At 31.6% G+C, this 27,425-nt stretch overlaps 3 protein-coding genes and 1 pseudogene across 7 annotated transcripts; 2 read left to right on the forward strand and 2 right to left on the reverse strand.

Annotated features, from left to right (window-relative positions):
* The first annotated feature begins 2,757 nt into the window (after positions 1-2,757).
* Positions 2,758-11,920, forward strand: LOC106772378 (COP1-interacting protein 7). Of its 3 annotated transcripts, XM_014658759.2 has the most exons (13): positions 2,774-3,228; positions 4,199-4,378; positions 4,755-4,875; positions 4,953-5,010; positions 5,222-5,274; positions 5,348-5,403; positions 6,506-6,658; positions 6,811-6,995; positions 7,285-8,699; positions 9,090-10,010; positions 10,539-10,929; positions 11,399-11,461; positions 11,540-11,920. In XM_014658759.2, the coding sequence occupies exons 1-13, from the start codon at positions 3,170-3,172 to the stop codon at positions 11,605-11,607; spliced, it is 3,723 nt and encodes a 1,240-aa protein (XP_014514245.1). In that variant the 5' UTR covers positions 2,774-3,169; the 3' UTR covers positions 11,608-11,920. The 3 variants fall into 3 exon arrangements, with proteins under 3 accessions (XP_022640258.1, XP_014514245.1, XP_022640260.1); XM_022784537.1 differs by lacking the exons at positions 11,399-11,461; positions 11,540-11,920 and having other exon boundaries at positions 2,758-3,228; positions 10,642-10,924; XM_022784539.1 differs by lacking the exons at positions 2,774-3,228; positions 4,199-4,378; positions 4,755-4,875; positions 4,953-5,010; positions 5,222-5,274 and having other exon boundaries at positions 5,351-5,403; positions 6,552-6,658.
* Positions 11,921-13,383: 1,463 nt separating this feature from the next.
* On the reverse strand, positions 13,384-16,398 carry LOC106771764 (putative protein phosphatase 2C-like protein 44). Of its 3 annotated transcripts, none has more exons than XM_022785006.1 (5): positions 16,322-16,398; positions 15,654-15,932; positions 14,699-14,960; positions 14,078-14,211; positions 13,384-13,873 (listed from the first exon to the last, which is right to left on the reverse strand). In XM_022785006.1, exons 1-5 carry the CDS (start codon positions 16,352-16,354, stop codon positions 13,736-13,738), a joined length of 846 nt encoding a protein of 281 aa, XP_022640727.1. In that variant the 5' UTR covers positions 16,355-16,398; the 3' UTR covers positions 13,384-13,735. The 3 variants fall into 3 exon arrangements, with proteins under 3 accessions (XP_022640727.1, XP_022640726.1, XP_022640728.1); XM_022785005.1 differs by having other exon boundaries at positions 13,384-13,876; XM_022785007.1 differs by having other exon boundaries at positions 13,771-13,886.
* A 3,023-nt stretch (positions 16,399-19,421) lies between these two features.
* On the reverse strand, positions 19,422-21,366 carry LOC106771028 (probable 60S ribosomal protein L14). Its single transcript, XM_014656907.2, has 5 exons — positions 21,211-21,366; positions 20,988-21,089; positions 20,116-20,245; positions 19,921-20,033; positions 19,422-19,730 (listed from the first exon to the last, which is right to left on the reverse strand). Exons 1-5 carry the CDS (start codon positions 21,211-21,213, stop codon positions 19,677-19,679), a joined length of 402 nt encoding a protein of 133 aa, XP_014512393.1. The 5' UTR covers positions 21,214-21,366; the 3' UTR covers positions 19,422-19,676.
* A 5,363-nt stretch (positions 21,367-26,729) lies between these two features.
* The window catches only part of LOC106770003, a 3,406-nt pseudogene continuing 2,710 nt past the window's right edge, over positions 26,730-27,425 (forward strand).

The following is a 27,425-nucleotide window of genomic DNA, read 5'->3' on the forward strand; positions in this document are numbered from 1 at the left end:
ATATTCAATGCATATTTAATTTAAAGCAAATTTTAATACATTATATCAATAGAATGTGATATTATAATCTAATCTCTATATATTATTTACGTTCACTTTAATAATAATATTATTATTATTTTTTCATCTTTGTAATTATGAATAAACTCAGCTAATAAAAAGTAGAAAAAAAATTCACAATATAAGAAAGGAAATATATAATATAAAGGAGAAAGTAATTAAAAATTAAACTTAGCATTTTTGGATCAATTGAGACAATTTCATAACTAAAATTCAAACGTTTACCATGCCGAAATTCATTCCAAACTAGAATCATTGAAGCATTTTATCAATATTATCAATTGTTCATTTTTTTTCCAAACTAGAAATTAAAAGTTTATATTTTACCTTAAACAATTTTTTCTTTTACTCTTTTCAATACAATACTGATGCATTTTAGGTAAATAATATAAAACCAAAATCATATAACAATAAACGCTTTATTTGTTTCCATTTTCATAAGTAGTCTCTACAAATGCTTATATATATTGCACTGTATTAAATATTTTTTTTAAATACATACATTAAACAAGACACCCTTTCAAAAATTAGGAAAAATAAAACTTTTGTTCTATATTCATCATTATTTTAAAATTATTTTGAAATGTCATTCTACATTAAAAGTTTTGTTCTATATGGATAAAAAATAGTCGATGTCATTCTACATTTTTCCCCCTTTAAAGCCTACAAAAAAGCACAATAATTGATTTAGGATTTAACCTATTTAAATCATAGAAAAAGACACAACACGTCACATTCATACCATACTACAAATGCAAGTGAATTATTGTATTACGGTATTTGTTTCTTTTCTATTTTTTTAAGATTTTATTATTATTTATCTTATCTTATCTTCAACTATTATCACAAATGAGTAAAATAACAGTAAAAATTGTTTACTTAAAATTTCTATGAAAAACGGAAATATGATCGATTTGGTGTATAAATAAATAAGAACATGTAAGAAAAAAGGAGTAATTTGCTAAAAACTTTCACACCATAATTATGAACTTAAGCAAAGTGAACAAACATTAATATCAAACAGCATGCGAAAATGTCTAACTAAATTAGTTCACTTTAAATGATATAATTAATAAATAGCTCAGAATAAAAAATACAGAATGCTTAATTGTTAATTATCATGATAGTGTATTACATTTTGTAAACACAAGCTAGATGAACGCAGTTGCGACTTTAAAAAATACCGAATTTAGTGCATCTTTAAATTCAATTTTGGACAAATATACTTAAAGTAAATGTAGAGATATTAATCAATGTAAGCTTAGATAAATAATCATAGATTTAATTTCATATCCAGATATTACATGGGATATTTTACACGTTTTTATTTTCAAAATGCTAATTATTATTATAAAATTTTTATTGAAAATTGAAAAATAAAAATAAAATACGAAAATTAAATTAAATTCATGACAAAATGATATCATACACATATGAAAAAAAACTATTATAAAAAAATTTCATGATTTCTTTTACAAAAATCATTTCATACTTTTAATTCCATAAAAAAAAAACACAACATACTAAATTATGTATTATTATTAGTTAATACTTTCATATTCTAATAAATACCCTTAATTTTTTTTATGTTTTTACTTTAAAAGAATCAATATTAATTTTTTCAACCTATCTATGACATGTTTGTGACTTATCTTTTTAAGATTAGAATGTTTTTTCTCATAAAACATATTAGTTTATTTAGAAATTATTTTTAATTCATTTACAAAACAATTTTTCTTAAATGTCAAAAGTGTATGAATTGTTGATGAATTATTATAAATTTATTTTAATTATTGTAAATCTTATAACTTATTGATAATGAGAATGACTTCTTTTAAGAAAACATACTATAGCTAAGAAATGAGATTTTATTGACATATCATCGTCAAATTTCTCAACAAACAAAAGAAAATCTATTTACAAGATAATCATTATCATGATTAACATTACTTGGAGCAATAAATTGTAACACAAAAGAAAAAATAGTTAACCAGAAACTCAATAATAAATATCATTATAGACTCTACTAAAAACTTAATCATAAACTTTACCACTTAAAAAAAAAAGATATTTTTGTATTTTTTGCATTCCGTATTTTTTCCACTAGAAGTAATATTAATGGATTTTGAATTAAAATAATTTTAATTCGTATAAACATTTTCCTTTTGGTTAAAAGATAAACTTTCAGATAAAGGGGGTCATGGAATATTTTTCGTGTAACTTTTACACCTCCACACATTTTTTAGTTTTGAGATGAAAAGTTTGAATTTGTATATCTTTTCAATGTGTATCAAAGCATACTACAAATATATTTTTTCATTGAATAGAACAAAAATCAAATATACTCTGATCATAGAATTATTCTTAAAAAGATTAAATTTTATTTTACAAAATAAAAAATTATAACATTAAAACCAAATAACAACAACTAAAATATTTGTTTTAAAGTCATCATAAAAGATAATTCTATATATCTTAGATGGAAAAAATACATTTATCATAAATTTTGCAACTGTAACTGAACAAGTGAATGATGTAACCTAACAGGGTGTCAATTCAACTTCAACGGTCCTCTGTAAGGAAAAAACAGTGTAGAAAAAACTTTTTGAGGCCAATATGGTAATTTCATTCAAGTAGCATCGATTTCGAACGACAAGTATGTGTTTGATAGCGTCACTATGTTGCCGTTTGTCAATGTTGCTTGAAATCCCGGTTTTGCCCTCATATTTTTTCCACAGTTCCAAAAAATCAACCCTTTCTTTTGTTATTCAAAGAAGAATGATGGTCCTTCTTTCAATGAGTTGGTATTCAAAGAACAACAACGTTGGATCCTGTCTCAAAGCACTCACCTGTCTTTGGAAGCCATTGAAGCTCGTCTTCTGAACCCGCTTTTTAAGCATTCATTGCAACTTACCCTTTTTTTTCCTTTTGGTCCGTGAAGCCTGTTTTTTCAAGCAAAGCTTGCCTTTTTGAGTCACCAAAGTCTAACCCCACTTTGGAACTTTGCTTTTTCCTTTTTGGGTATGTGAGCTTAGCTTCACTTTAGAGTCTCGTTCGTGATCCCTGAGAAAGCAAAACCCAGTTTCTGGTTTGGTTTTGGTCTCTTACAATGAACTCTTCTACAAGGCTGGATTCAGTTATGTTTCAGCTCACACCAACTAGAACCAGGTAATAATACTGTTACCCCATTCATCAATATACTTTACCATCTTCTTGTTGTTTCTTTTGCCATTTTGTGCCATTTCTTACCCACCCTAAATAGAAAACAAGAACTACGGGGAATAAGTTTGTTGGTTGTGTTTTTTAAGCACTTGGGTGTTTGATAGTCCCAGTAGTGTTACCCCCCCATTCATCAATGTTTTTTACCATTTTATTATTCTTGTTTTCTTTTTACCACTTGTGACATTTCTCACCCTAAATAGAGAACAAGAACCAATGAGTAAGTTTGTTGGCTGTGTTTTTTCAAGTGCATGGGTATATGACAATCTTATTAAGTTTGTTTATTCTGTGTTTTCTTTTCTGCATTGGGATATTTGACAGTCCTAATAAAATGAATTAAAATGCAAATGACTTGTTGATTACTTTTTTAGAAGCAATGATAATTTAGAGCACTGTACTTAGTTTAACAGTCTCACGGATTCAGTTCAGTTTTACCCTTTTTGATTTTTGCAACTGGAGTATTGTCTTGCCCTTATTTTGCAAATGTTGTAGCTGATGTCTCTGCAATTTCTCATGTTTAAATTTTCTGGTTAATTTGTTATGTGATCAAAATTGTTGTCATGGGTTGACGGGTGGTAGGGGAGACTAGTTTGGTGCCACCATGCTTTCTATTTACTCAGGAAAAACATGTTGTTGGTCGTGAGCTTCAGTACGAGAAGGACCTGATTTTAAGAAGTGGGCTATCTACTGAGAGAGTCGTGTCTGTAGTTTTTGCTAGTGATTTTTTGGTTGTTCGAATACATGGTTCATAGAAGATATTTCACGGAAAAGTTTGTGTAAGAGTAGTAGGTCACTAATTGATCTATGCAAATAGTTCATTTAAAACAATGATTGAAGGAATTTCTCTTTTGTTAACATGACTGTAGATATTAGCTGCCTGACTTTTTGCTTTGATGTTTTATCCTCATCTGTAATTCAGATTTGACTTGGTTATAACTGTGAATGGAAAGAAGGAGAAAGTTGCGTCAGGGTTGCTCAACCCATTTCTATCCCACTTGAAGGCAGCTCAAGATCAAATAACAAAGGGTGGTTATTCAATTGTTCTTGTGCCTGGGCTTGACAGTGATGCCTCATGGTTTACCAAGGGAACAATTGAAAGGTGTGGCTTGTTATCATAATTTTTTGGTTAATTATTCTTATCAATGTATGTTGAATCTGAGTCGAAACTGATCAGTCTATGCTTATTCAAGGTTATCATTTCTTCCCGTATTCAACTCAACATGGATCTAGTATGCTGTTTTGGAAGTCCTGTTTTTCATGTAATATGTACTCCAAAATTCCATTTATATTTTTTGTGTTCTTACACTTTCGAAAGTAGAGGAAGTACTGGGATTCCTTTGAAAGTTAAACACACAGACTAAATGAATTGTAACTCTAAGGTTCTAAGCTCAAAGTTTGTGCTCTTACAAATGTTCTAGGTGACATTTAATTTCACATAGATTTGCATGCTGAACTAACTTCCTCTGCTTCTTTAGGTTTGTTCGCTTTGTGAGCACTCCAGAGATATTGGAACGTGTTTATACTATAGAATCCGAAATTGCACAAATTGAAGAGGCAATTGCAATTCAAGGAAATAATTCTGTAGGGATGAGCTTTGTAAGTAAATATCTAGCAGATTTTAAATTCAATAGCAGCAATTAAAGGTCTGTTTAAATTAACTTGTATATCTGTAGGTAGAGGAAAACCAAATAAAACATGTGGAAAGCACTGAAGGGAATTTTGAAAGAACAGGTGCATGTATTTCATATGGTTATCCTTTGAAACTATTAACTAACTTGTATTCAACAAAAATGGATATATATACATATATATATATATATATATATATATATATATATATATATATATATATATATATATATATATATATATATATATATATATAAAGCATTGCTGAAATTTATAATTGCTGCTACTAAGAAGATCTGTTGGCTTTGCTCAGGCAGGAAGACTCAGCAGGATACCAATGAGGACAAAGCTATTGTACTTTACAAGGTTAGGAAAGTCTTGAATATCCTAATCTTATAGATTTATTATTTTCTTATCTGTTTGTGTGGATATATTCCAGTCTGATACACAGCCACTTGATACAAATGGAGGCACCAAATCAGAAGGAAACCCAAAGTAAGTTCTAAATACTTTTTTCTTCTTTTCTATGGTCATCCCTCAGTAGGAAACTTTATATGATGATTTCTTCTGATTAATATAAAATGCTTTAAGTGCCTATTGCCTGATATCACTCAAAACGATTTTGTAATATGGTCAGAGCAGATAGAGCAAACTGCTATTGCAGTTAATTTTAGAAACAATTATAAATCAGATAGAACTTATTTTTAGGTTGGACATATTTATTATTCATAACCGAGGATATGGAACTTATAATTCTGAGTAAAGAAGGAAAGGACTTGTAAGGCTCTTATGCCAGCTTGACCATCTTTTTTTTTACCCTTTGAGGATAATCCGTTATCCAGTACCATCTCCACCAGTGTATTCATAAATAACAATATATGCACATTATAGTCAGTGAATTTTTTAAAATAGGCTTCTTTTAAATTGTTGGAATGTAGAAGGTTTATTCCAGGAATCTATGGTAAATTAAATTTTTGCAACAGTTGTTTCTCATTGCCGTTTTGTACTTGGGATTTGTAACATTTGTTAATGCATGAATTGCAGTTGGAAAAACTGATTTCTTATTGACTAAATCCTACCCTTGTTTATTTTCCTTGTATTGCCATATAAAGCTGATGATTTTCTAGTAGATTATTCTAATAACTTCTATTGTAAAATTTACATCACCACCCTTCCCCTAGAGTTATGAATATACTGACTAGATAATACGCTATCTAGAAATCTTCAGGTGAAGTCTGATTTTTGTGGATACCATCATTTCCAACTTTTTCTCTGACAAACACAAAAATTTTCTCTCTATTTTTTGGGATTGACCTTCCACACTAACTTTTCCTGAGCTTCTTCACAATTCATCAAAAAGACTCCTCCTTGCTGAATTTAATGGACTAATGTCCAGACTACTCTCAACTTATGGTGAATGACACTCAGTGAATTTTTGTTATAAAATTAAGCTAACACAGAGACCTGGTTGTGCGGTGTGCATTATGTATAAGCGGTTCTACTTCAAGTGTTATTATATTCATTGAACTTTAGTACACTAAAAAATTGTTTGTTAACGTATATCCTACTGTATTCCCTTCTGTATGTATTGTTTTAGAGTTCAGCTTTTGAAAGTCCTGGAGACACGTAAATCTGTGCTGCAGAAAGAGCAAGGAATGGCATTTGCACGTGCTGCTGCTGCTGGTTTTGACATTGACTACATGCCAGCTTTGATGGCATTTGCTGAATGCTTTGAAGCATCACGCTTGATGTAAGAATAATTAACTTTCTTAACTATTTTTTAATAGGGAGATTTTGGATACTTGGCCAATTGGCTAATTGCACGCACACACATATGTCTTCATGTGTATGTGTGTGTGATTTCTGGATGATTTTTCTGATTCTAACTTTGTTGCATTTCAGGGATGGTTGTAGAAATTTTATATCTGTATGGAAAAGAAAGCATGAAAGTGGCCAATGGCTTGAAATTGAAGCTACCGAAGTCACAACCAATCGTGCTGACACCTGTGCAATTAATGCTTCTGGCATAGTGATTTCTGCATCCCATACCGAGTTGGACTCAGAAAGTAACGGGAAAACTAATTCAGGTACCTAACATCTTCAGCATATCTTGGACTTGCATATTCATGCACTGTTTTGCCTTTGAGGTCAGTGAAGAGATTATTATTATGGGTTTCTTGAGTGGACTAATAATAGAACAAAAATGAGATTTTCAATTTGATATAATCTATGGCTAACTAGGGTTTTATTGAATCAAATATTTAGTGCCGACTGACTGCCAACGGTTCTACGTATGAGAGAAATAGTAAAGTTCCTGATTTCTATTTTCCCTAAATTTACTAACATTATTGTTTACAAATTTATTGATGTGTTCAGCGGACAGACAACCAACTGCAGGTTACCAAGATAATGTTCAATGTCATTTTCCAAATAGTGGCTTCTCCTCTTGGCCTGTTCATTCTCCCCCAGGTGCTTTACCCATGTTTCAGACTTATCCAGTGCAAGGGATACCCTACTATCAAAGTTATCCTGGCAACAGCCCATTTGTGCAGCCAGTTTCCTCACCTATGGAGGACTCCAGACTAAATGCTAATCCAAATTTGAATAGAAGGCATTCAATGGATAATGGACAGTATACTGCATCTGAAACTATGAATGAAATGGCTATGGATAGGGAAGGTTCACTGACTGGAGAACGACCTAAGAAGGATGGCCGATCAGGCAGACACAGATCTGGTATGGTGGTCATTCGGAACATCAATTACATAACAAAGAAAGAACGATCTTCTGAAAGTGGATCATGTTCAGATTATTCCTCTGAAACTGATGAAGATAAAGAGGTTCAGGAATCTGTTAAGACATCAGAAAGAAGAGGATCCAGTGACAAATCCTTGAAACGGCTGAATTTATCTTATAAGGAAGTAACAGACTCTGGGAAAGATGCTGATGGAGGACAGTGGCTAGCGTTCCAAAATTGTTTACTGAGAGGCGTAGGTGAAGATAGGCATGATGTTGATCAAGACAAGTTTGATGAAGTGAGAAGAAAAAAATTTATTGCAGGGAATGATCCTATAGATTTTACTGAGCGTAATATGCATGAAGTTCAAGGTAGTGGAGCCTTAGATATGCAGAGAAATGGCAATGGATTGACCCATATGCTTAGGTCATCATCTAATGATGGTTTCTTGTTATCAAGAAGCTCGGGACAGTCTGTTAATGGTAGGTCTGTGGATGCTATGCATTCTTTAGAAATAGATGGAAGGATTGGTTATAGAAGGGGGGCAAATGATGATTTTGTTAATGGGCTAGGTTACTCAAGCAATAAATTGGAAAGGAAGTTATTTCATGATAATGATGACTCCTATGTAGTCAGAGTCAATGATTCAGGAAATCTTGAGAGAAATGCTATTGATATGGACTCAGAATTCCCAAATGTACACAAGAAGGAAGAGAATAATTCCAATTATCAGCCAGATGAATTGAGTCTGATGCCTGAACGCCGAGTAGAAAAGGGGTCAATGGATCATGATCGTGCCTTAGACTATGAAATGCAGGCCTCAGGGGGTGGTTCTTTGCAAGATAAAAAGAACAAAGGTCTGAAACCAAGATCCAAGATGATGGATAAAGATCTGAAATCAAATCCTACACCAAATAATTCTTATCTAAAAAAGACTGTTGGACCAGTAAGGAGAGGAAAGACTAGTAAACCGAGTCCATTGGATGAAGCACGAGCACGTGCTGAAAGACTACGAAACTACAAAGCTGATCTCCAGAAAATGAAGAAAGAGAAGGTATTCTATATTTCCCTTACTAAAATTCCGGTTTCATGTTTGTATTGCACATGCTTAGCATACAATTGAAGCACATTGCATTTAGTATGTTTAAAATTTAGATTAGCGAGAGATTCATGTTTTCAAGTTTGTTCATCTTTTTCTCAAATCTATTTATTTCTTATTTACAAATCCGATCTCCAGAAAATGAACAAAGAGAAGGTAATCTACATTCCCATAATTACTAAAACTTCCATTTCAAGTTTGTATTGTACATGTTTAACATACAATTCAATTACATTGCTTTTAGTATGTTTAAATTTAGATTAGTTAGAGATTCATGTTTTCAAGGTTGTTCATCAGCTTCTCAAATCTATTTATTTCTTCTTTCTTATTTGTGATAATAACTAGGAAGAGGAAGAGGTAAGACGCCTCAATGCTCTAAAGATGGAGAGGCAAAGGAGAATTGCCGCCAAGAGTAATTCAATGGCTACCAAGTCATCCACGCCACCACAGCAAACAAAGAAACAGATTCCCACGAAGCTTTCTCCTAGTTCTTATAAAGGGTCTAAATTTAGTGATTCAGAGCCAGGTTCATCCTCACCTTTCCAAAGATTTCCAATCAGAACTGCTTCTGTTGGATCCAATGATTCTTCCAAAGCCCCCAAAACCAGCAGATTGAATACGAACAAACTAAGTCGATCAGCGCCTTCTCTGCCTGAATCCAAGCGAGAGAAGGGTGATGGTACCACTGATACTAAGGCATCAATTGCTAGAATTAGAAGATTGTCAGAACCTAAAACGAGTACCATTCGTCACATTTCTTCTGTATCTGTTAAACCAAGAGGTGCTAGGACAAGTTCAATTACTAAAGCAACTAATGAGACAGATATCAGAAAGATTTCTGCTATTGTCAATCATGATAAAAGCAAGACTACAACTCTCCCTGAACTAAGAATCGGAACATCTAAAACAAGTGACATTGTCCAAACTGGATCGTTAGTTAAAGAGAGGACACAGAAGCTGAATATTAATTTAGAAGACACCTTGCTGAAGAAAAATGAATTTGAAATCTCACCTATTGACGATGAAGATGACAATCCTATTATTGAGAAGACTGTTGTAATGCTTGAACGTGAAAAACCCTGTGCTCCCAATAGCAATCATGGCAAGGCAAAAGAAAAAACAAGGATACTGAAGGGACAGTATGAGAATGATAAAGTAATGGAGAAAACTGAAACAGTGCCAAGTTATGTTGCTATTCACACAACAGTTTCGGTAGATACAGAAACCTCAGACAATAAATCACGTGTGAAACCTGGATCATCCAAGGTGTGTTTTCATAAATTTAATAGTAGTTAACCGTTGTAATCAGTATGCATGAAAGAAAAGAAATGTGAACGTGATGATGTAAAGTAGGCAATACATGCCTGCACTCTCCAGGTATAAATTATAGGAAACATATTAGCTGCAGTTTCAAGCCTCACACACGATAACATGTTACTGGAAGTGCTAACATTTATGGCCTACTTTACATCCTAATTGTTAGTTGTGAAAAATAACAACATAAAAAACTGGTATAGATTTGAGAATTTTGCTTTTCCTCAAATGCTAACTTATGGTTTTCAGATCTTCTGTTGGGGAAGATAAGTTTATGTTCAATTATCAGGGGAAATTTGCGGATATTTGATAATTAATTTGAGGAGTGGTGTGTTATTTTAGATATGTAACTGCAAGGTCAAGGAAATTCTTGTTTTACCTGTTGCTTACATGCCTGTGTACTAGTTGTTTATTTGAATTCTCCATGCATGAAAGAACTTCTTATACATCCGTTTTGAATGTATTTTCTTCCAAAATCAGGTTATAATGAATGATATAGAGAAAGAGCCTACAAAATCGTCTAGCATTCATATTACTGATAAAACATATCATTCCCCTCATGTTCGAGTTTCTTCTTTGGAAGATTGTAGTACACAAAGCTCTGAGTATGGTAAAGCACCTTGTGCTAGCTTTGACAGTGCATCAATTGGTATGGAGACTTTTAGATCACGAGTGTCTGATTCCAGAAATTCAACTCTTGAGAAGATTCCCGAGGTCATTGAGAAGCCTCAGGTAAAGGAATCATCTAAGGGGTTGAGACGGCTGTTAAAATTTGGAAGAAAGAACCATGATTCGCCACCTGCTGCTGGGCGCAACAGTATTGATGGCTCTGAAGCAAATGAGACTGGAAAGAATGCTTCCCCCAATGAAGGTAGCATGATTCTAACAGAAACCAGCATATTGCTATAGTATATTTTAGGAAGTACATTTCTACAGCACCTTGTTAATACCATGATCCACACAATACTCAAAACCTTGAGTTCTTATAAGTTTGTTGAAACCTAAAATCTAAAATTACCAAACACAACTTTAATGTGTCTTTTAAGAACTAAACTGTGAAGTTCAAAGCTGGACAGCACCTAAATGAGTTCAGGAACCTCCCTCCCACAAAACTCAACACACACACACTCTCCCACCTACTCACTTTTAGTCAATAATATCAATTTTGGTAGCTCAAGCTATAGCTTTGAAGACTTCCATGGCTTGTTTTCTGATTTTATTTTCAGTGGATGTATTTTCAGTAATAATTACATAATGACCCATTTTAGCTGTTTTGTGTTCAATTTTTAAGAACTTGCATATGAAGCATCATTTAATTGGTATTTTCTATGCTGTCATAGTTCATACTCTGAAGAATTTGATCTCTCGAGATGAAACTCCCCTAAGTGCAACTTCACAAAAGTGTAAGTGACTTTGAATGAACTATTGCTTCATCTTATAGATTCAAATTAATATTTGATGAACACATTATTCTTATGCAGCTTCTCGCTCTTTCTCCTTGTTATCACCCTTTCGAAGCAACAAAGGAAAAAAGATAATGATGTCTTGACAGAATTTATGCTGTTCTGGGGTTGTGGCGATGATGTCTTAGCTGAGATTATTTTGTCGATTCTGTTAACCAAAAGGAATTTTGGCCCTCTTTTTGACAGTTCTTTTGAGCTTCAAAACCTCAGACAAATTATTTGAAAATCTAAATGGGGAAATTGATTCTGAATCCTTAAAGGATTTGGTTCAGCATGTGATGATGTAAATTTTGTTTAGATAACAGAAAAATCAATTATTGTATTTTTTCCATGAAAAACAGACATCTCAATGTAAAATTATGAGTGACATTAATTTGGAGATACATTTCATTCACTCAATTAATTTTATTCACCTATAAAATAAATGGATCTTGACATTATTATATCGAATGGAATCATGAATAGGTGGCATTTGCTTCTAAGCTATGTACTTAAATTTTCATGAACATGATTTTTAGAAGAAAATGGTAAAAGTGGGAGTGAGAGTTAATAATTGGAAGGAAAATGTCTTTTTAACAATTTTTTTAACAACTTTTTTATAATGTGTATGTGGCAGTTTGTGATTGGTACGTTTTAAATATTTTTTTAGAATAAATACAAACAGATCAATAAAACAGTGACACATGTTCTTGGCAAAAAATTGTTAAAAACAAAGTAGTTTGAAAAAAGAACTATTAGTAGAAACTAACATGCTAACTTTTAATTTTAAACTGAGATTCTTACAAATATTTGTGTAAAATTTTAAACAAAAGAGGAATGATTCTTCATCACAAGTACTACTATCTTGTTTTCATGTAGATTTAAGGTATTTTTCTTTCTTATAGATCATAAATATGTCTAAACTTTCAGTCCGTAGTAGTCATCACACAATTTCATTATAAACACAACATTTGGAAAATTACTATAAAGTTATTATCTTAAAAATAGTGAGCCTCTTTGAGCTAACTTTTTCCCATAAGAATGAGAAAATAAATAAATTTATCCAGAATTGTATAAAAGTTTAAACTAAAGGTTTAAAGAAACTTAGTAAGAATGTTTCTACAAATTAATTGACCAAATGACCCAATCTATATATAAATATGATTGAATAGTGGTGTGAAAATAATTTATATGTATAGTACATTTTAATTAAATTATTTAATTACTTTCAACGGCCTCTTGAAGAATTTTTATCAACAAATTCCATCAAGTGATTAATTAATGGAATAACAGCAATCTTAAATAAAAGGCACACAATTTGGTCAATATTAAATAAGGGACATTAAATGTATGTTTTAAGATGTAGTGGGGGTAGATGTTGTACCTTGACATTGTGAACAATAAGCAATAGTAGAATATTAAACTTCAATTCAACATAATAAATAAACAATCTATGTAACACAATGTACAAATAAGGAAGTTTTATTAAGAAGTGAGTTTCAAGTTTAACCTAATCCCACAAAATCACATATTTATGAGGTTTGCATTTCACTTATATATTATAATTTGACTTAATCTTTAGTTGATATAAGACTTCCAACAGGTTTTATCACCTAGACAACTCAAAGAACGTGTCAAGAAATTGAAAAAACTTAATACTATGTTAACGTAATTTATAGATTAGTATGAGAAATGAGAACTGTGAATATAAATCATGAATTAATTAGTTCATATTTAGATCATGAAAATGGAAATAAAATGTAACTGTGAAGTGGTACCCAAGAAGCAATTTTTGTGATATTATAATCTATTTATGGTTGTATGATTCATATTTTGTGAATCTAGACCATAGAACTATGTTTGAAAATAAATATTATGTGAGAACTTAAAAAGTCATATTGAATGAGAGTCGTACAATTGCAATGTAAACCAAATTAGCTCAGAAAAAAATCAGTGATAGAAAAAGAAATGAACAACCTTTGTGAACATTAGTGCAAATCACTTAGGAATTACAGAATCAAATACTTACTTTTGTCATCACCATGTTGGTCATTATTAGGGCCATTTTTGTTGAGTTTTGGCATGATGAAAGTACAAACACATAGATAATCTAGTTGTGTGTATATCTTGAAGTCTGATAAGTGAGTTTGTTGACTACAGCTGCTGCAACTAGGACACAGCAATTATGGTGGCATGATTCAAGAAAGCTCAAGGTTACACCCTTAAGGTGAAGAATCAGTCAAAGCGAATGACTAAGCATGAAATTTTGCTTCTGCTCATCCTGATCAAAGCTTCCTTTGCCAAGCACTCAGCTGCTTCTTGTGGATCCTCAATATGTCTTATGAGATTCACAGCCTCTTGGTTCTTCATCACCTGCTTACATAAACTAACATTCTTTTGGAAAAAAGAATAGGAAACTGATGGATTTCTTTTTCTTGAAACCTTAGTTTAAGTGTTTTTTTCTTATATAGTGTTTAACTTTGTCACTTTTACACTTAAATTATTTCTAATAAGATTCATGATTCGCTGTTTTCTCACGAACAAGTATTAAAAGTTACTTAGTATTATGTGACTTACCTCCCATATGCCATTGCTTGCAAGGATCAAAAATTCAGTATCACAATCGATTCTATCACCTCCCACCACAAGTTCTGAGCCTTTAGAATGCTTTGTACCTGTTGTGTTGCCTGATTCACAAGCTATCATGCGTACTTTTTGTGCACATGCATAACATTCATTATGAGATGTGTGAACAAAAACAAGCCAACACTTATGGATGAAAAACAGAAACAAAAATTGGGACACTTGTGCAACTGAAATCTCAATAGATTTCCTAACAGGCAAATATAATGTAGTGATGTGAAACATTTTTTCTATATTAAATGAATTTTAAATCTAACTCAACATTCCAAAATTAGTTATTAAAACATTCGTATTCACACTTAGATATATACATCTCGATATAAAAATAAACATTAATGGATAATATGATAATAGTATTATAGTGAATAAGACTAGGTCCAATGAACAATAAATTTTACTAAGATCGAATTCAGATAAATCTGGCATTATCTTAAAAAATTTACTTTAAACCTAATTTAATTCTATAAATGTGAAATTTGTACTCACTCATTCTGTAAGTTTATCACTGGTTAATGGTTCAAATAATAATGAAAAAAAGGTGAGAGTGATTGATACCTGAAAAGAGTCTGCTATACCAATTTCTCTTGGCTGAATGACTGTGTCTGCCAGTTGTCTGATAAGCAACACCATTTCTGCACAAAACAGTTCTGTAATCTCCCATGTTGGCTATCACTAACTTTTCTCCATTTATCACCATCACTGATGTTGAACCTACTCTGCATATCTCCTCCTCTGGCTTCAGTGCCTCTCTGATCTTTGTTCTTACACCTAGGTAAGCTCTCTTCAGTGTTTCTTTCCCTTTTCTCCTCATATGACACTATCATGTAATTGAAACATCAGAAACACAAGAGGCCAGAAATATGGATGAAAATAGGGAATTTATGGGATCATTTTAGAACAATCCTTGGTACAGTATTGTGGATATTTGGCTTAATTGCATATATTACTATCAGTTTTTTCAGCACATTTTACTCAGGAGTGATGACATGACATGAAAAAAAATTGTAAGCAAAAACAAAACAAGATGAAGAGAATATCATTTGCAAAAGTTGATATAAATGACGTGCTTTTACCTTTTCTTGTGATATGCTATCATCACTCCTTTAATAGGTAGAATGTACAAAAGTTGAAAAATTTGACAGTGAAATGCATGGAAAAAAAATTCGTAATATAATTATAATTGAGTACTAAGTGTAAGATTAAGCCTAGATGTTTATGATGATCTCCAATCTAAATTGAAGTTTTATCTTGTATGGTCTGTGACAACTTTAATGCACTTTTGTCCATGATGAAAATTCAATTTTGTTAGAAGAACAACCCTAAAACATGCAAAGCAGTGTATTTAAGTTTTGCTATCTACCTCTCTGACAATGAATTTGTAAATTTGAGAAATGAGAATATACCAAGGGTGAATTTATGCCTCTAATAAACCATTGATGAGCATTATTACTTTGGTTGAGCAAAGTACAGATTGTAGCTGAGAGAAGTTAACATAACATTGATTTCTGACCTCTTTGAGCTTCTTGCCAAAGAAATGGGACTGCACAAACTTGGTAACTCCATCTCCAACTACAGCATCAAAGATTCCAAAATACCATAGTTCTGTACGATCCATCTGCTCCCTCTGTATCACAACTGAATCAAACTCTGAGTCATCATCAGAACCACCTTTGATCACATGATGCTCCACCACATGATGACCATGTGATATTGGAATCATCCATGAAGGCTTGTTTCCTCTCCATTTATTTCTCCTTCTTCCAAAGAAAAACCGTTTCACCCTGAATGCCTGCTCAAGTCAATGGAAACATTGGTTATTCATATCAGTTACTATTCATTCATTCATATGAACAAGCATTTACCAAAAGATCAAAACTCAAATACTTTTGGTTTTGTTTCTTCAATCAAGATTAGAGCTTCATCTCACTAGTTTGCACTATAAAAGATTCATTGAATATGAAAAAAAAAAAAGATTAACACTGTGAAATCCTGATTCTGATTCAGTAACAGCATAAAAACATACATGAACAACTATATCTAAAGTTTTGTTCTTAGCTGCATGAAAATGTCAAAAGGGTCATGATCATTTTTTTCCTAGTAACATACAAGTCAGATATCCATTATTTCTGATGAACTTCTAAGAACCTCAATGGAAGAGTGAAATAGGGAGATACATACCTTAAGCTTGATATGGAAGTCTCTTATTCCCATTTTCTTTGTATAAGGATTTGATCAGATACTATGAAATCAATATTTTCAGATGGAAAAAAAGATGTATCCCAATTTATTCTTTTGGTTCTGTGGTTGCATATTCAATAGAGGTGTTGTGTCAGGTAGAAGTAGCTGCTCTATTGAAAAAATTAATTGGTTTTGATTATCTGTTAGGAGAAACTTTTGAATATGAAGTAACCATCTGTTCTACTTTCTGAAGTTTTAAACCAGAACAAAAGACAAAAAAACAACTAAAAAAACAAAAGACAAAAAAACAACTTAATATTTAGCTTAAAATATTGTAGAAAGAGATAATACAATATGAAATGTCTTCATTCTTATAGAATAAAGACATTGCTTTCTTTCACATACACATTTATTCATTTTAGAAGAAGGAAAATCTTTATATGATTTATGATTTCTACACTTTGTTTCCCTTATTTGCTGAAACGAAATTAGCATCTGACAACCTTAACACGAGTAAAACAGTTCAGTATTGATTGTTGCATACTAAGAAATAGTACGAGTTTTGATGCTTTTACTTAGATGCAACCATTCAACATTCATTGGGACGTGCTCTTCTTACCTCAACTTTTAATGTACAATGCAGCTGATTCTCATAATTATCTCGATTTGTTTACTCATGCAGAAGTTTTAGATTCATCAAAGTTTTGAGATAATCCTCACTTTTTACTTTTATTGTTTAAACAAAGTCTCACATCAGATAAAAAAAAAAGAGATGAACATGAATTTATATACACATAAAATACTAAATACTGATAAGAAATTTTTTAAAGTATTACCAAAAACAAATTCGTGAAAACTTGATCCGAGACGAACAATATCTTATCAATGTGGAAATATGTGTTTGGTGAACCTTTCTTATTAATAGACCCATCAATACCTATATAAAAATTCTAAAGAGTTCATTAAATAATAACAAGAAAATTATATATATTTCTAATATCGGTTATTTCTGAAAAAAAGCAATTGGGTTGATTAATTAAAAAGTTTCCAACAAATTTATGCATTTTATTATCACTTATAAAATTGAGTTGAGACAGAGACGTACAGTTAATTTAATTTTTTTCTTGTTGCGTGCCTGGTGCCATGATTCTTGCCAAATTTAAGAACTTAACAGAGCTTATATCCCTACAAAAATAGAAAAACAAAATGAAAGGATGAAACATAAATAAATATTATTTATGAAAATAGTGTTGTTGAATTAGAGTGTTAGAAATTAGAATGACCTGGTACATCAATATACTTTAATATCTACCTATGCATACTTTAATACCAGTTATGTACACTTTTTCAACTATTATTTTAGGTGCAACCATTTCTTTCATTTAATTTTTTTTTTTCGAATTAATACTTAGTTGATCCCCCACATAATTTCATTCACTGAAAATATTAAGCAAATTTGAGCATCAATAAGTATTATTAAATATTAATTAAAAAATATAAATAAAATTACCTTTTGTCTTTTGCCTTAAATACAATATATTTATTTTTATCGCCACCACCTTTTAAATTTTCACCTAAAACACTAATGAGATTTGTGGAAACACAAATATTAATAAATAATATAATTAAAAATAAAAAAATAAATATGTCATTGCCAAAAGTTGTCAGAATTTAAAAAGAAGATCAAATAGGTAGGAGAGATAAAAGACTATTTGTTTCATAATGTAGCCGAAGATAAAATAATTGGTTTTATTAGATATTTTATGAAAATATTTATGAACATATATATTATTTTTAGTTATTCTTGATGTGTTATATTTTCTCAATGCTGTTTTCCATTGTTTGTTTCCATAGTTCAAGAGTTTAGAATTAAGCAGCATAATCTTATTGTTATTCTTTCCCATTAGATGATTTATGCTAAAGAGTTTAATGCTTTTACGAAAAAGTTTAAATACTCAGTTCAATCTCTTTATCAAATCAATAAATCTTAAAGAAATATATTAAATATAAACTACGAAGAAAATTATAAAAACAAATAAAACAATCAACACATAATAAAAGATAATACAAGCAAAGGTCAATTACCTTAGTAAAGATAAATGAATATAGAGATTAAAAAAACAAAATAAAGTAAAAACACACTAATTCTGACACGAGAAAGACAAAAACTTAAAAGGAGACAAAAAGTTATATGCAAACACCTACTTCATCAATTTACTGCAAAATATATATAAACGATACAAATATTTAGAAGTATACAAAGACTTTATATAGTTATAATAGATTTGATTTGTCAAATTAGAGGTTTAAAGTGATTCTAACAAAAAAAAAAGACATAATTACAAGACTTTTTTTACAAATTTAAATACTAAATCATATGATTATTACTTCATCTTATCTAAACCTACCTAACTTTTAAAAAAATAAAACATCAAAACTGTTCAAACATTATTAAAAATAATAAATAATTATAATAATTGTTTAACAAAAATTACCATATAACAATTACCATATTTGTACATAAAAATATTAACTAATAATGTAAATTGACACTGTACATTAATATGTATTATGGTTAAAAAACAGTTAAATAATGAAAGTATACTTCTAAAATACCAGTCCAAAAAATCAAGCACAATTATTTTGATATTGTTTAAAAAATCTTGAAATTTCATATGATCATATTTTTCAGATTAAAATACAACAACTTTTTATACCAAATTTATTGTTGGACCAATAGGTTTTATTAAACAGCTCGGCAACATATATTTGTGATTTAATTTAACAAAAATGATCTGGAACATTTAATGCATTTGAAATAAAAACCAATCTCCACTTTTTTTTTTTTTTGCAAACAATGTTATTCTATTTTTGATGGTTGGAAATATTGAATAATTGAAAATTTTGGTAAAAAATACAATTTTGAATTAATTCATCTTAATTTTAACTAAGCTCGTTCTAGGTGCATACCACAATCATGAATATCTAATTACCACGAAAAATAGACATGAAAATTTAAAACGATACAAGAGAAAAGAAACATCAAATCACATGAAAATCCTAATTAGAAAATTAAAGGCAGTTCCTGCTCACATTTGCATTGTAGCAAAAGATTTTTTTAATCAAATGTCAAAAAACCAATAATCAAACAAGTGCAAACAAAAGCAAAAAGAGGCAAACCTCATTCTAACCATGAGATTTGGGAGAATTGGCATCAATCCATTAGTAACACAAGATCTCAAAAATAAACATTTCTAGGAAATCTGTCAATGATACATAATAAAAACTCATGTAACAAAAGTATACTAAGAAAGAAATTCATAACAAAATTTGGAAATTGCACATGAAATTAGGTCTAAGAAGCACTCTTTTTCAGCTTAGCAAGCTCCTGCCTAACAACTGCTGCCCTCTGCACAAATTGAAAATAAAAATTGTACATTAACTTCAAGGCCAAAACATAAAACCACCACATCATCATATGACAACGCATTAGAACAGGCCCTTGGCTTTTCTTATGCATAAAAGCCATTTCACAAGATATTAGACCAGTAATACCAAAACCAAAAAGGGTGAGAATAGGGATGTAGAATGAAACCAACCTTGATCTTTGCCAACATAATCTTGAACCTGTCAAAGTCATTGAGGGATGCTCTTCTCTTCTGCACAATCAGTTTTCTGCCCCATGAACTTTTCTCCCACCTGTTCTTAACATCTGTTCAGCAAGGAAAGAAACTCATCAACAAAAGGAATGCTTTCAATTTAATAAAAAATTGTCCTAAAAAATGAGTACCAACCAGCAGCGTCCATGGCTTGAATGAGATCCTTCTTCTTTGGGACCCTCTTGATATCAATCTTAATGTCAGTGAGTGACAGCCTCTTGAAGTTCACTTGGGACCTCACCATATCGGGGGCGTCCACAAGAGCCTATCAACAAAGGAAGGAAAATTATGCTAATGTTTCAAAGTCCAATATCTAAAAGCTGTAAAAAGCACATCGAACTAATAAAAAATTTGTACACCTCTAAATCTTAATGACCTTTGATTCTATTACATGACAAATTGATAACTAAGAACCAAAAAAATAGCACATTCTTTCATTTAGTTGACAATATTCAAACACAAATATACTTTGATACAATTAAAATGCACACATTAAAGTTACCAGCAGGATTGGCTTTTCTATCTACTCTTAAAAGGAAGTTGATATTGAATATTCTCACAACCCAAACCGATACAAAGACTCCAAATTAGTTGATGCTACAAAATTACAATATACAACAAAGCCTTAAGTTCTATGACCCAGTTTAAAAAAAAAGCTTTCACACAAGAGATAGAAATAAAACAACCAAGAATAAATAATCCATCAAACTAACATGTAAAAAACTTTAACCCCTTCGGTGGAATTTGGCATTATCGAATACTAAATTGATACCAAGACAGCTCTAAGACCCAAAATAGCGAAAGCCTTGCGACCCAAGGTAAAACTAAGCAGAACCAACAGCCTCAACAGAGAAAAAACCTAAAACCACGGATAAGAACATATATTCCAGCAACAAAATTCAAGCCGAAATTTACCAACACCAAGATCAAAGAATAGGGTACGCACTCCATGAATCTAATCCAACCGAAAAACACGAAATTAAAGAAAGAAAAGCAAAAGGACATACTCTGTTCTGGTCAATGACATCGACAATGACCACTAGCCTCCCATACTCTTTGCCGTAGTTGATCTGAGCAACCCTTCCAATCTCAACGTACCTCTTGAATGGCTGCAACAGAGATCCGAAAAGAAAAACAAAGAAACATTTTTTTCATAAAAACATAAAACTCAGATGCAGAAATACGCAAGGTAGACAGAAAGTGTTAAAGGGTCTGTCAATGGAAACTCACCATTTTCGGCTAGGAGGATTCTCTGACTGCCGAAGTGATGAAAGGAGGAGTGAAGGCTTGAAGTTAGGGTTTTTGTTGAAGTTGCAATTATAAAGAAAGGAGCATGTGTTTGTAACGAGGGATACGAATGGGCCAAAACCCACATATGTTTGTGTCGTAAAAGAATGCTCGGTTTGGAAAAACAAAAACAAAATGGGCTATGATGGAAGCCCGTATGGCTCTTTAAAATTTCAGGCCCATAATTTACTAGATTTTATAATTATTATCCATATTTTAAAAATCGAACGAGGAAAAATACATGTCCATAGTTTACAAGATTTTAAACTCGTGCAAGTATTTATTTGAATTAAATTTTTAAATATTTCAATTTAAAAGTATATGTATAGATGTAAACTTAATAATAAAATATTCTATAACACATCAATTATAATTATAATTTTTTTATTTATACCTATATAGAGATTACATTTTTCTTCCAATTTTTCCTTTTAAATAACAATTATTTTAAAGCAAAATAATTATATTTTGATCTTTACCATTACAATTAATCTTAATTTAATTATTTTAAAAATAAATTAAAATAATTACTTGACCATTTTATCTTTTTTAATAGTTATTCATTTTTATAAATATTTTTAATAATTATTATTTATTAATTTAATAAATTTTGTTAGAATAAAAAGAATAAACACGCATGAGTCTAATGTGTTTCCACTCGTAGTACGATAAAAAGAATTAATTATACTTTCATTATACATCCAATACAATCACTTGACATTAACTTTTAAGGATAATATAATCATTTAATTAAGTAAAATTTAATATAAATAAAGAAAAAGAGAGATAAATGGTAGTGAATGTGAGATAGATATAAAAAATTGAAAAATATTAAAACAATAGAACTCGTTTAAAATATTTTTACTAATAATAAAAATTTCTCGATGGTGAGAGTTATTAGTTTTAAAGTTTAAACTTTTTTTGGTTCATAAGTTAAGTTTAAACCTTTTTAAAGGGTTTAAACCTAGATTTAATGATTTAAGATGGTATTATAAGATACTTGTTTTAGCATGATAGGAGAAACTAGTTATAATTGAGAAAATTGATTCTTTAAATATTAAAACGTTTTCTACTGTGTTTTTGGTGTTGTTGAATTAAGTTGTACTCACATGATCACATGATCGTTATGATAAGTGATTTTAAAGGTTAAAGTATTTGGTTAATGATTATTATGATGTAGAGTAAAACTGTGAAAATAATAATTATATTTACATAAGGATTTAGTATTATTTACCTAAAGTATTTAAAATAAAACAATAAAATTATTTACTTAAGTGTTTTTAAAGAAAAGTAAAAAAATAGAAAATAAATTAAAACCATATTTACTAAAGGTTAAAAACACACTAAAACTATTTTTATAATCTTTCAGTTTATTTATTTTATTTATGAAAAACAATATTGTAAAAAAGAAAGATGCTAAACACTAAATTTTTCTTGAAAATGAAGAAGTGGATAAGCGTCAATTTTTGAACCTGTATTTTCAATTTTCGTCTTGTTTGGCTCCATTTGAGTGTGTTTTCGAATTATTGTTTTGAATTTAGGGTCATATTTAAAATATCTAAAATTAGAAGGATGTCTTCCAAGTTTAATAAAAAAAGAAAAATATAAATAGACTAAAATACTTTTCTTCCTTATTTATTGAAGTAAAAATTCTTACATTACTTAGAGATATTATTTCTTTTAAAGACAAATTAATTAAAATTTACTGTTCGTTACATAAGCACCTACAAATTGTTAAAATTAGCGAAAGGACTTTCACCTAAGCCAAGAAAAGAGTTGGGGACAAAGCTGTTAGGAGGAGAATCTGCTGATTTATTGGACGAGTATTCTCAAAGTACCATACAGACACACAACGTTCCACTAGTCGAGATAATGTACTTCAGTGGCTTAAGGTCTGGTTTTTCAAAGATTCTATACTATGTATTTTTGAATCTATGCAAATTGGACTAATGCTAGTCTTGGTTTAACAAAGCGCAGATGAAAAGTGTTGTTGGTCGATAATAGAAAATGTTAATGCTCGTATATTTGACCAGACATCAGTAGAAGAAGGGTTCATTCTGAAGTTGAAGATATTAATGAAAGGTAAAAGTCATCCATTTTTGTCTGTTTGATAACAGCTTTATTTTGAAAAATAAGACTGAAGTTGGAATTAACAAAATGATTGCTTTTTTATTTGATGACAAGTCAAATTAGAAAAGTTTGAAAAATTCTTGTTTGCACTTCAGTATGAGTGGAGAGTCCAACCAAAGTACTAGCTCGTTAGTTGAGAGAGATCCACTACTTAAGTACCACTTCAAGTAGATCATCATATAATGTGGATAGCACTTCCTTTTAGGGGAGGTTTCATTCTATCAGCACTAATCCGATAGTAGCAATTTTTTCTTTAGATGGCTTCAATCATATTCAGGTTGCGCCTTAGTCCATTCTATAGGCAGCTGTTTCCATGGTAAATCTCAGTGCAGTACCGTCTTTGCCATGGTGTCTTTCACACAGCTTCTCCCCCGTCAGTTTCTCTTTCTTCTTTGCTTTACATATTTGTTTATTCACGTCTTAACTTCACCCAAATCCCCCAACAAACCGTCGCAAAAGCAAAGTACCCAATTATTGTTAGACATGATCTATCTATGATATATGCCCATGATAAATTGCTTTGATGATTATATAGTGAGATAAACATTTGAACAGGTGCTCCGATGAAAAGAAAAGAATCCGAGGCCAAAACCCTACACCTTTTCAAACCAGAGCTGAAAGATTTGGGATTGGAATTCACTCCAGTGAGTCAGTATGAAACAGTTTAAGAGTCTGCAGGAGAATGAGCACCTTCCTGTTTCAACAACAGTGAAATCATAAACAAGCTCACCCCCTTTATTTAATTTGTCAACACCAGTTTAATTCAGGACAAGAAGCTGCAGCTTTTGGCAATCTGGGCTAGCTCATGTGTTATAAGAGAGTTAGCTAAACTCTGAATTCAAAAGAAAGTGATTTCTCCCTTATTACAAAGAAATAGACTGAAAAGGAAAGAATTCAGAAGAAAGATATCCTCATTTATCGGTGAGAAATAGAGTGGAAAAGGAAGAATGTGATAAGAACAAAATTGTTATATTTGACTGAAAAAAAGTTAAAAAAAAAACAAATAAAGAATTTCAAACTATAAAATCATTGTTTTTACTTATTTCTTTTTTAAAATCAAACACTTAATTGCTATTTCTATTTATTTACTTTATTTCCATTTACAATTTCGAATATTAACATGCAAGCCTGCAAAAAAATACCCCAACAATTGTTCATTCACTAGTACAAAAATCATATTTTATGACGTACAAAAACAAACTATGACGTACATAATTTTGTACGTTATAATATGTTTACACATTTATTTTATGACGTAGTAAAAATTTAAGTAACATGTATTGATCATGACGACGTCTTAATTATATATCTCTTTAACATAAGATGTATTGTTCATGACGACGTCTTAATTATATATCTCTTTAACATATATTTGGGATGTTGTAACATGTATTTCATTGAATTTAATATGTGATTTTTTTCTTATATATCATTCAATTTAATTAATTTATTTTTACCTGATTTAGAATCTTNAATTTATACTTCAATTATTAATATATTTTTTAGAAAAATATAAAATTTATAAATTTTTCTTTCTTATTTATTCTAATACATTAATTTAGTAAATTTTACTACGTCATAAAATGAATGTGTAGACCTATTATAAAGTACAAAATTACGTACGTCATAGTTTGTTTTTGTACGTCATAAAATATGATTTTTGTACTTATAACGTACGTACGTCATAGTTTGTTTTTGTACGTTATAAAATATGATTTTTGTACTAGTGATTTGTCACGTTTGTTGCTTAACCTACTAACATCTCAAATTCCTGAATGTAGTCTTCCACTTCTCCTCTCTGTCTGACATTTCTTAATTGGAGAGAAATAAGCAAGATGACAGAACAAAATAACAATCACATCACAGAATTAACAAAAAAATTAAACAGTAGAGATTCAATTCATGAAATGTATTTTACAGCACTGAAGAAATTAGAGTCATGAAGAGTTCAAGGAAACACGTTAAAGAAAAGAATAATAATTCAAAGTAAAGAGTTAAATAAGAGTTTAAGTCGCAGACATCACAAAGTCAAGGCACTCAACATTCTATAGTATTAAATTCAGGGGGTAACATATATTAAATACAAACCAGCAATTCACAGTTACCACATGCACAAATTCAAGCGAGAAAAAGAAAAAAAAAAATAAAAATAAAATGAGAAAGAAATATTAAGAAAGAAATGAATCTTATTTCTTCCAATTACTTAGGAACGTTTATAAAAATTCGAATGACTAGTAACAGCGGTTCGGAAATTTTATACAAAGGAATGACTAGTAAGAGTAGGGGCGACTGACGTAGCCACGCGGAGTGTGAGATCCACGCTGGTGGTGCCGGAGCACGGGAGGTGTAGCCATGCGGAGCGTGAAATCCACGCGATGGTGGTGCCGGAGCGCGTCCACGCGGTGGTGGTGCCGGAGCGTGCGGTGACATATAGAAACTATGCCGTGGTAGTGGTGGCGAAGCGCGTCCAGCCCAAAGCCCGGCGTGCGGTCCAAACTGAAGGTTAGCGTGTCCGGGTGGAGGAAAACTATATCGTTGTGGCGGAGGGACAGTGCTCGCTCCACACCGTCCAGGTGTCTGAGAGGAAAAGTGCCATCCATGCGGTGGCAGACGAGCGGAGGCAACACTCTGTTGTGAATCACGAGGCGGAGAACGCTTCAAAGGAAGTAATGTAGGCGGAACTACTGAAAGCATGGTCGGAGCTCTGCGAGGGGGTCGGAGGCCGGGGAGTCGGGGTCGGAGCCGACGCCTCCGACGACGGCAAGCTTAAGAGCTGAATTCTATCTGCTACGTACGTGATTCCTTGGAGTAAACTATCATAATCGCCATCTCTCAGTTGCTGGATGGCGGTTATTGAATTTCTGGGTTATTAACTATCATACAATGAATAACCCAAAAATTCAAGCAATAGAGCAGCTCTTGATAACCGCCATCCAACTGAGAGATGGCGATTATGATGGTTTACTCCAAAGAATCACGTACGTAGCAGATAGAATTCAGCTCTTAAGCTTGCCGTCGTCGGAGGCGTCGGCTCCAACCCCGACTCCCCGGCCTCCGACCCCCCTCGCAGAGCTCCGACCATGCTTTCAGTAGTTCCGCCTACATTGCTTCCTTTGAAGCGTTCTCCGCCTCGTGAACTATAATAATAGCTTTTATACTCTTTTGTTAACTTTCCCTCCAAGTTTTATACGAACTTCTAAATACTTTAGAATTTTGATTTTATACGACTAGAAAATAAATTACATTTAAATATAATAAATGGGATTAATTTTGTACGAAAATATCTCCGCCTTCCCTGCAACATGGATCAAAAAGAAGCCCAACTAAGATACCAAGCAAAACAGTTCGAAATCGCAACGCAAACCCGAAAATCCCTAGAGTGAGAGGGATGCAGAAGAGGGAACAGGGCAAGTCCGGTGGATCCGCCGGGGGTGGGGCGGCGCCACCGGCCAAGAGGGGCCGTCCATTCGGAAGCGGTAGCAGCAGTGCCTCCGCATCGGCTTCGGCCGCCGATTCGGCAGCTCCGTCAACCCTTCTTGGTCCTTCCCTTCACGTTCACAACTCCTTTGCCGGTTAGTTCACAGCTTCTTCCCTTTCCATGAATCTTTATACTCATAATTGGTTCTACATTTTCTCTTCAAAAATTGTATTTTGTTTCAATGTGTCTGAATTTACACAACACACGCATTCTTGCACTAATAATCATATTTTGAATTTTAATAAACAATTTTTTTTATTGTTAATGACATGAATAACCACTTAATTTGATGTTTCAATTCGAGGAACTATATTATTCGCATAATAGCGTAGAACACTGCAAGTCCACTTTGTGGCTAGGGTATGCTGTGTAAGGATAACATCGGTTTCTTAAGTATCTGGGAGCATTCTTTTTCGCAAATTGCAGTGTTTTAATTTTTTCTTTTTTTGAACCCTTTTTTGTTTATATTTCTCTTGCAGATCAGAACAATAAAAGAATTGTTTTAGCTCTTCAAAGCGGTCTGAAGAGTGAGCTGACCTGGGCTCTGAAT

This window comes from Vigna radiata, chromosome 8 (assembly GCF_000741045.1).
Source record: "Vigna radiata var. radiata cultivar VC1973A chromosome 8, Vradiata_ver6, whole genome shotgun sequence".
Taxonomy (NCBI): domain Eukaryota; kingdom Viridiplantae; phylum Streptophyta; class Magnoliopsida; order Fabales; family Fabaceae; genus Vigna; species Vigna radiata.

Excerpts from the sequence above, each read along its gene's own strand:
- LOC106771028 (XM_014656907.2), bottom strand. Across the intron at positions 20,034-20,115 it reads TCAAGCCATGGACGCTGCTG|ATGTTAAGAACAGGTGGGAG; the intron begins GTTGGTACTCAT and ends CTTGCTGAACAG. Across the intron at positions 19,731-19,920 it reads TTATGTTGGCAAAGATCAAG|AGGGCAGCAGTTGTTAGGCA; the intron begins GTTGGTTTCATT and ends CAATTTGTGCAG.
- LOC106772378 (XM_014658759.2), top strand. The coding sequence starts at position 3,170 with ATGAACTCTTCTACAAGGCTGGATTCAGTTATGTTTCAGCTCACACCA. Across the intron at positions 4,379-4,754 it reads ACCAAGGGAACAATTGAAAG|GTTTGTTCGCTTTGTGAGCA; the intron begins GTGTGGCTTGTT and ends CTGCTTCTTTAG. Across the intron at positions 8,700-9,089 it reads AGAAAATGAAGAAAGAGAAG|GAAGAGGAAGAGGTAAGACG; the intron begins GTATTCTATATT and ends GATAATAACTAG.
- LOC106771764 (XM_022785005.1), bottom strand. The coding sequence starts at position 16,354 with ATGGGAATAAGAGACTTCCATATCAAGCTTAAG. Across the intron at positions 14,961-15,653 it reads TTGGCAAGAAGCTCAAAGAG|TGTCATATGAGGAGAAAAGG; the intron begins GTCAGAAATCAA and ends ATTACATGATAG. Across the intron at positions 14,212-14,698 it reads GTATAGCAGACTCTTTTCAG|TACGCATGATAGCTTGTGAA; the intron begins GTATCAATCACT and ends GTGCACAAAAAG.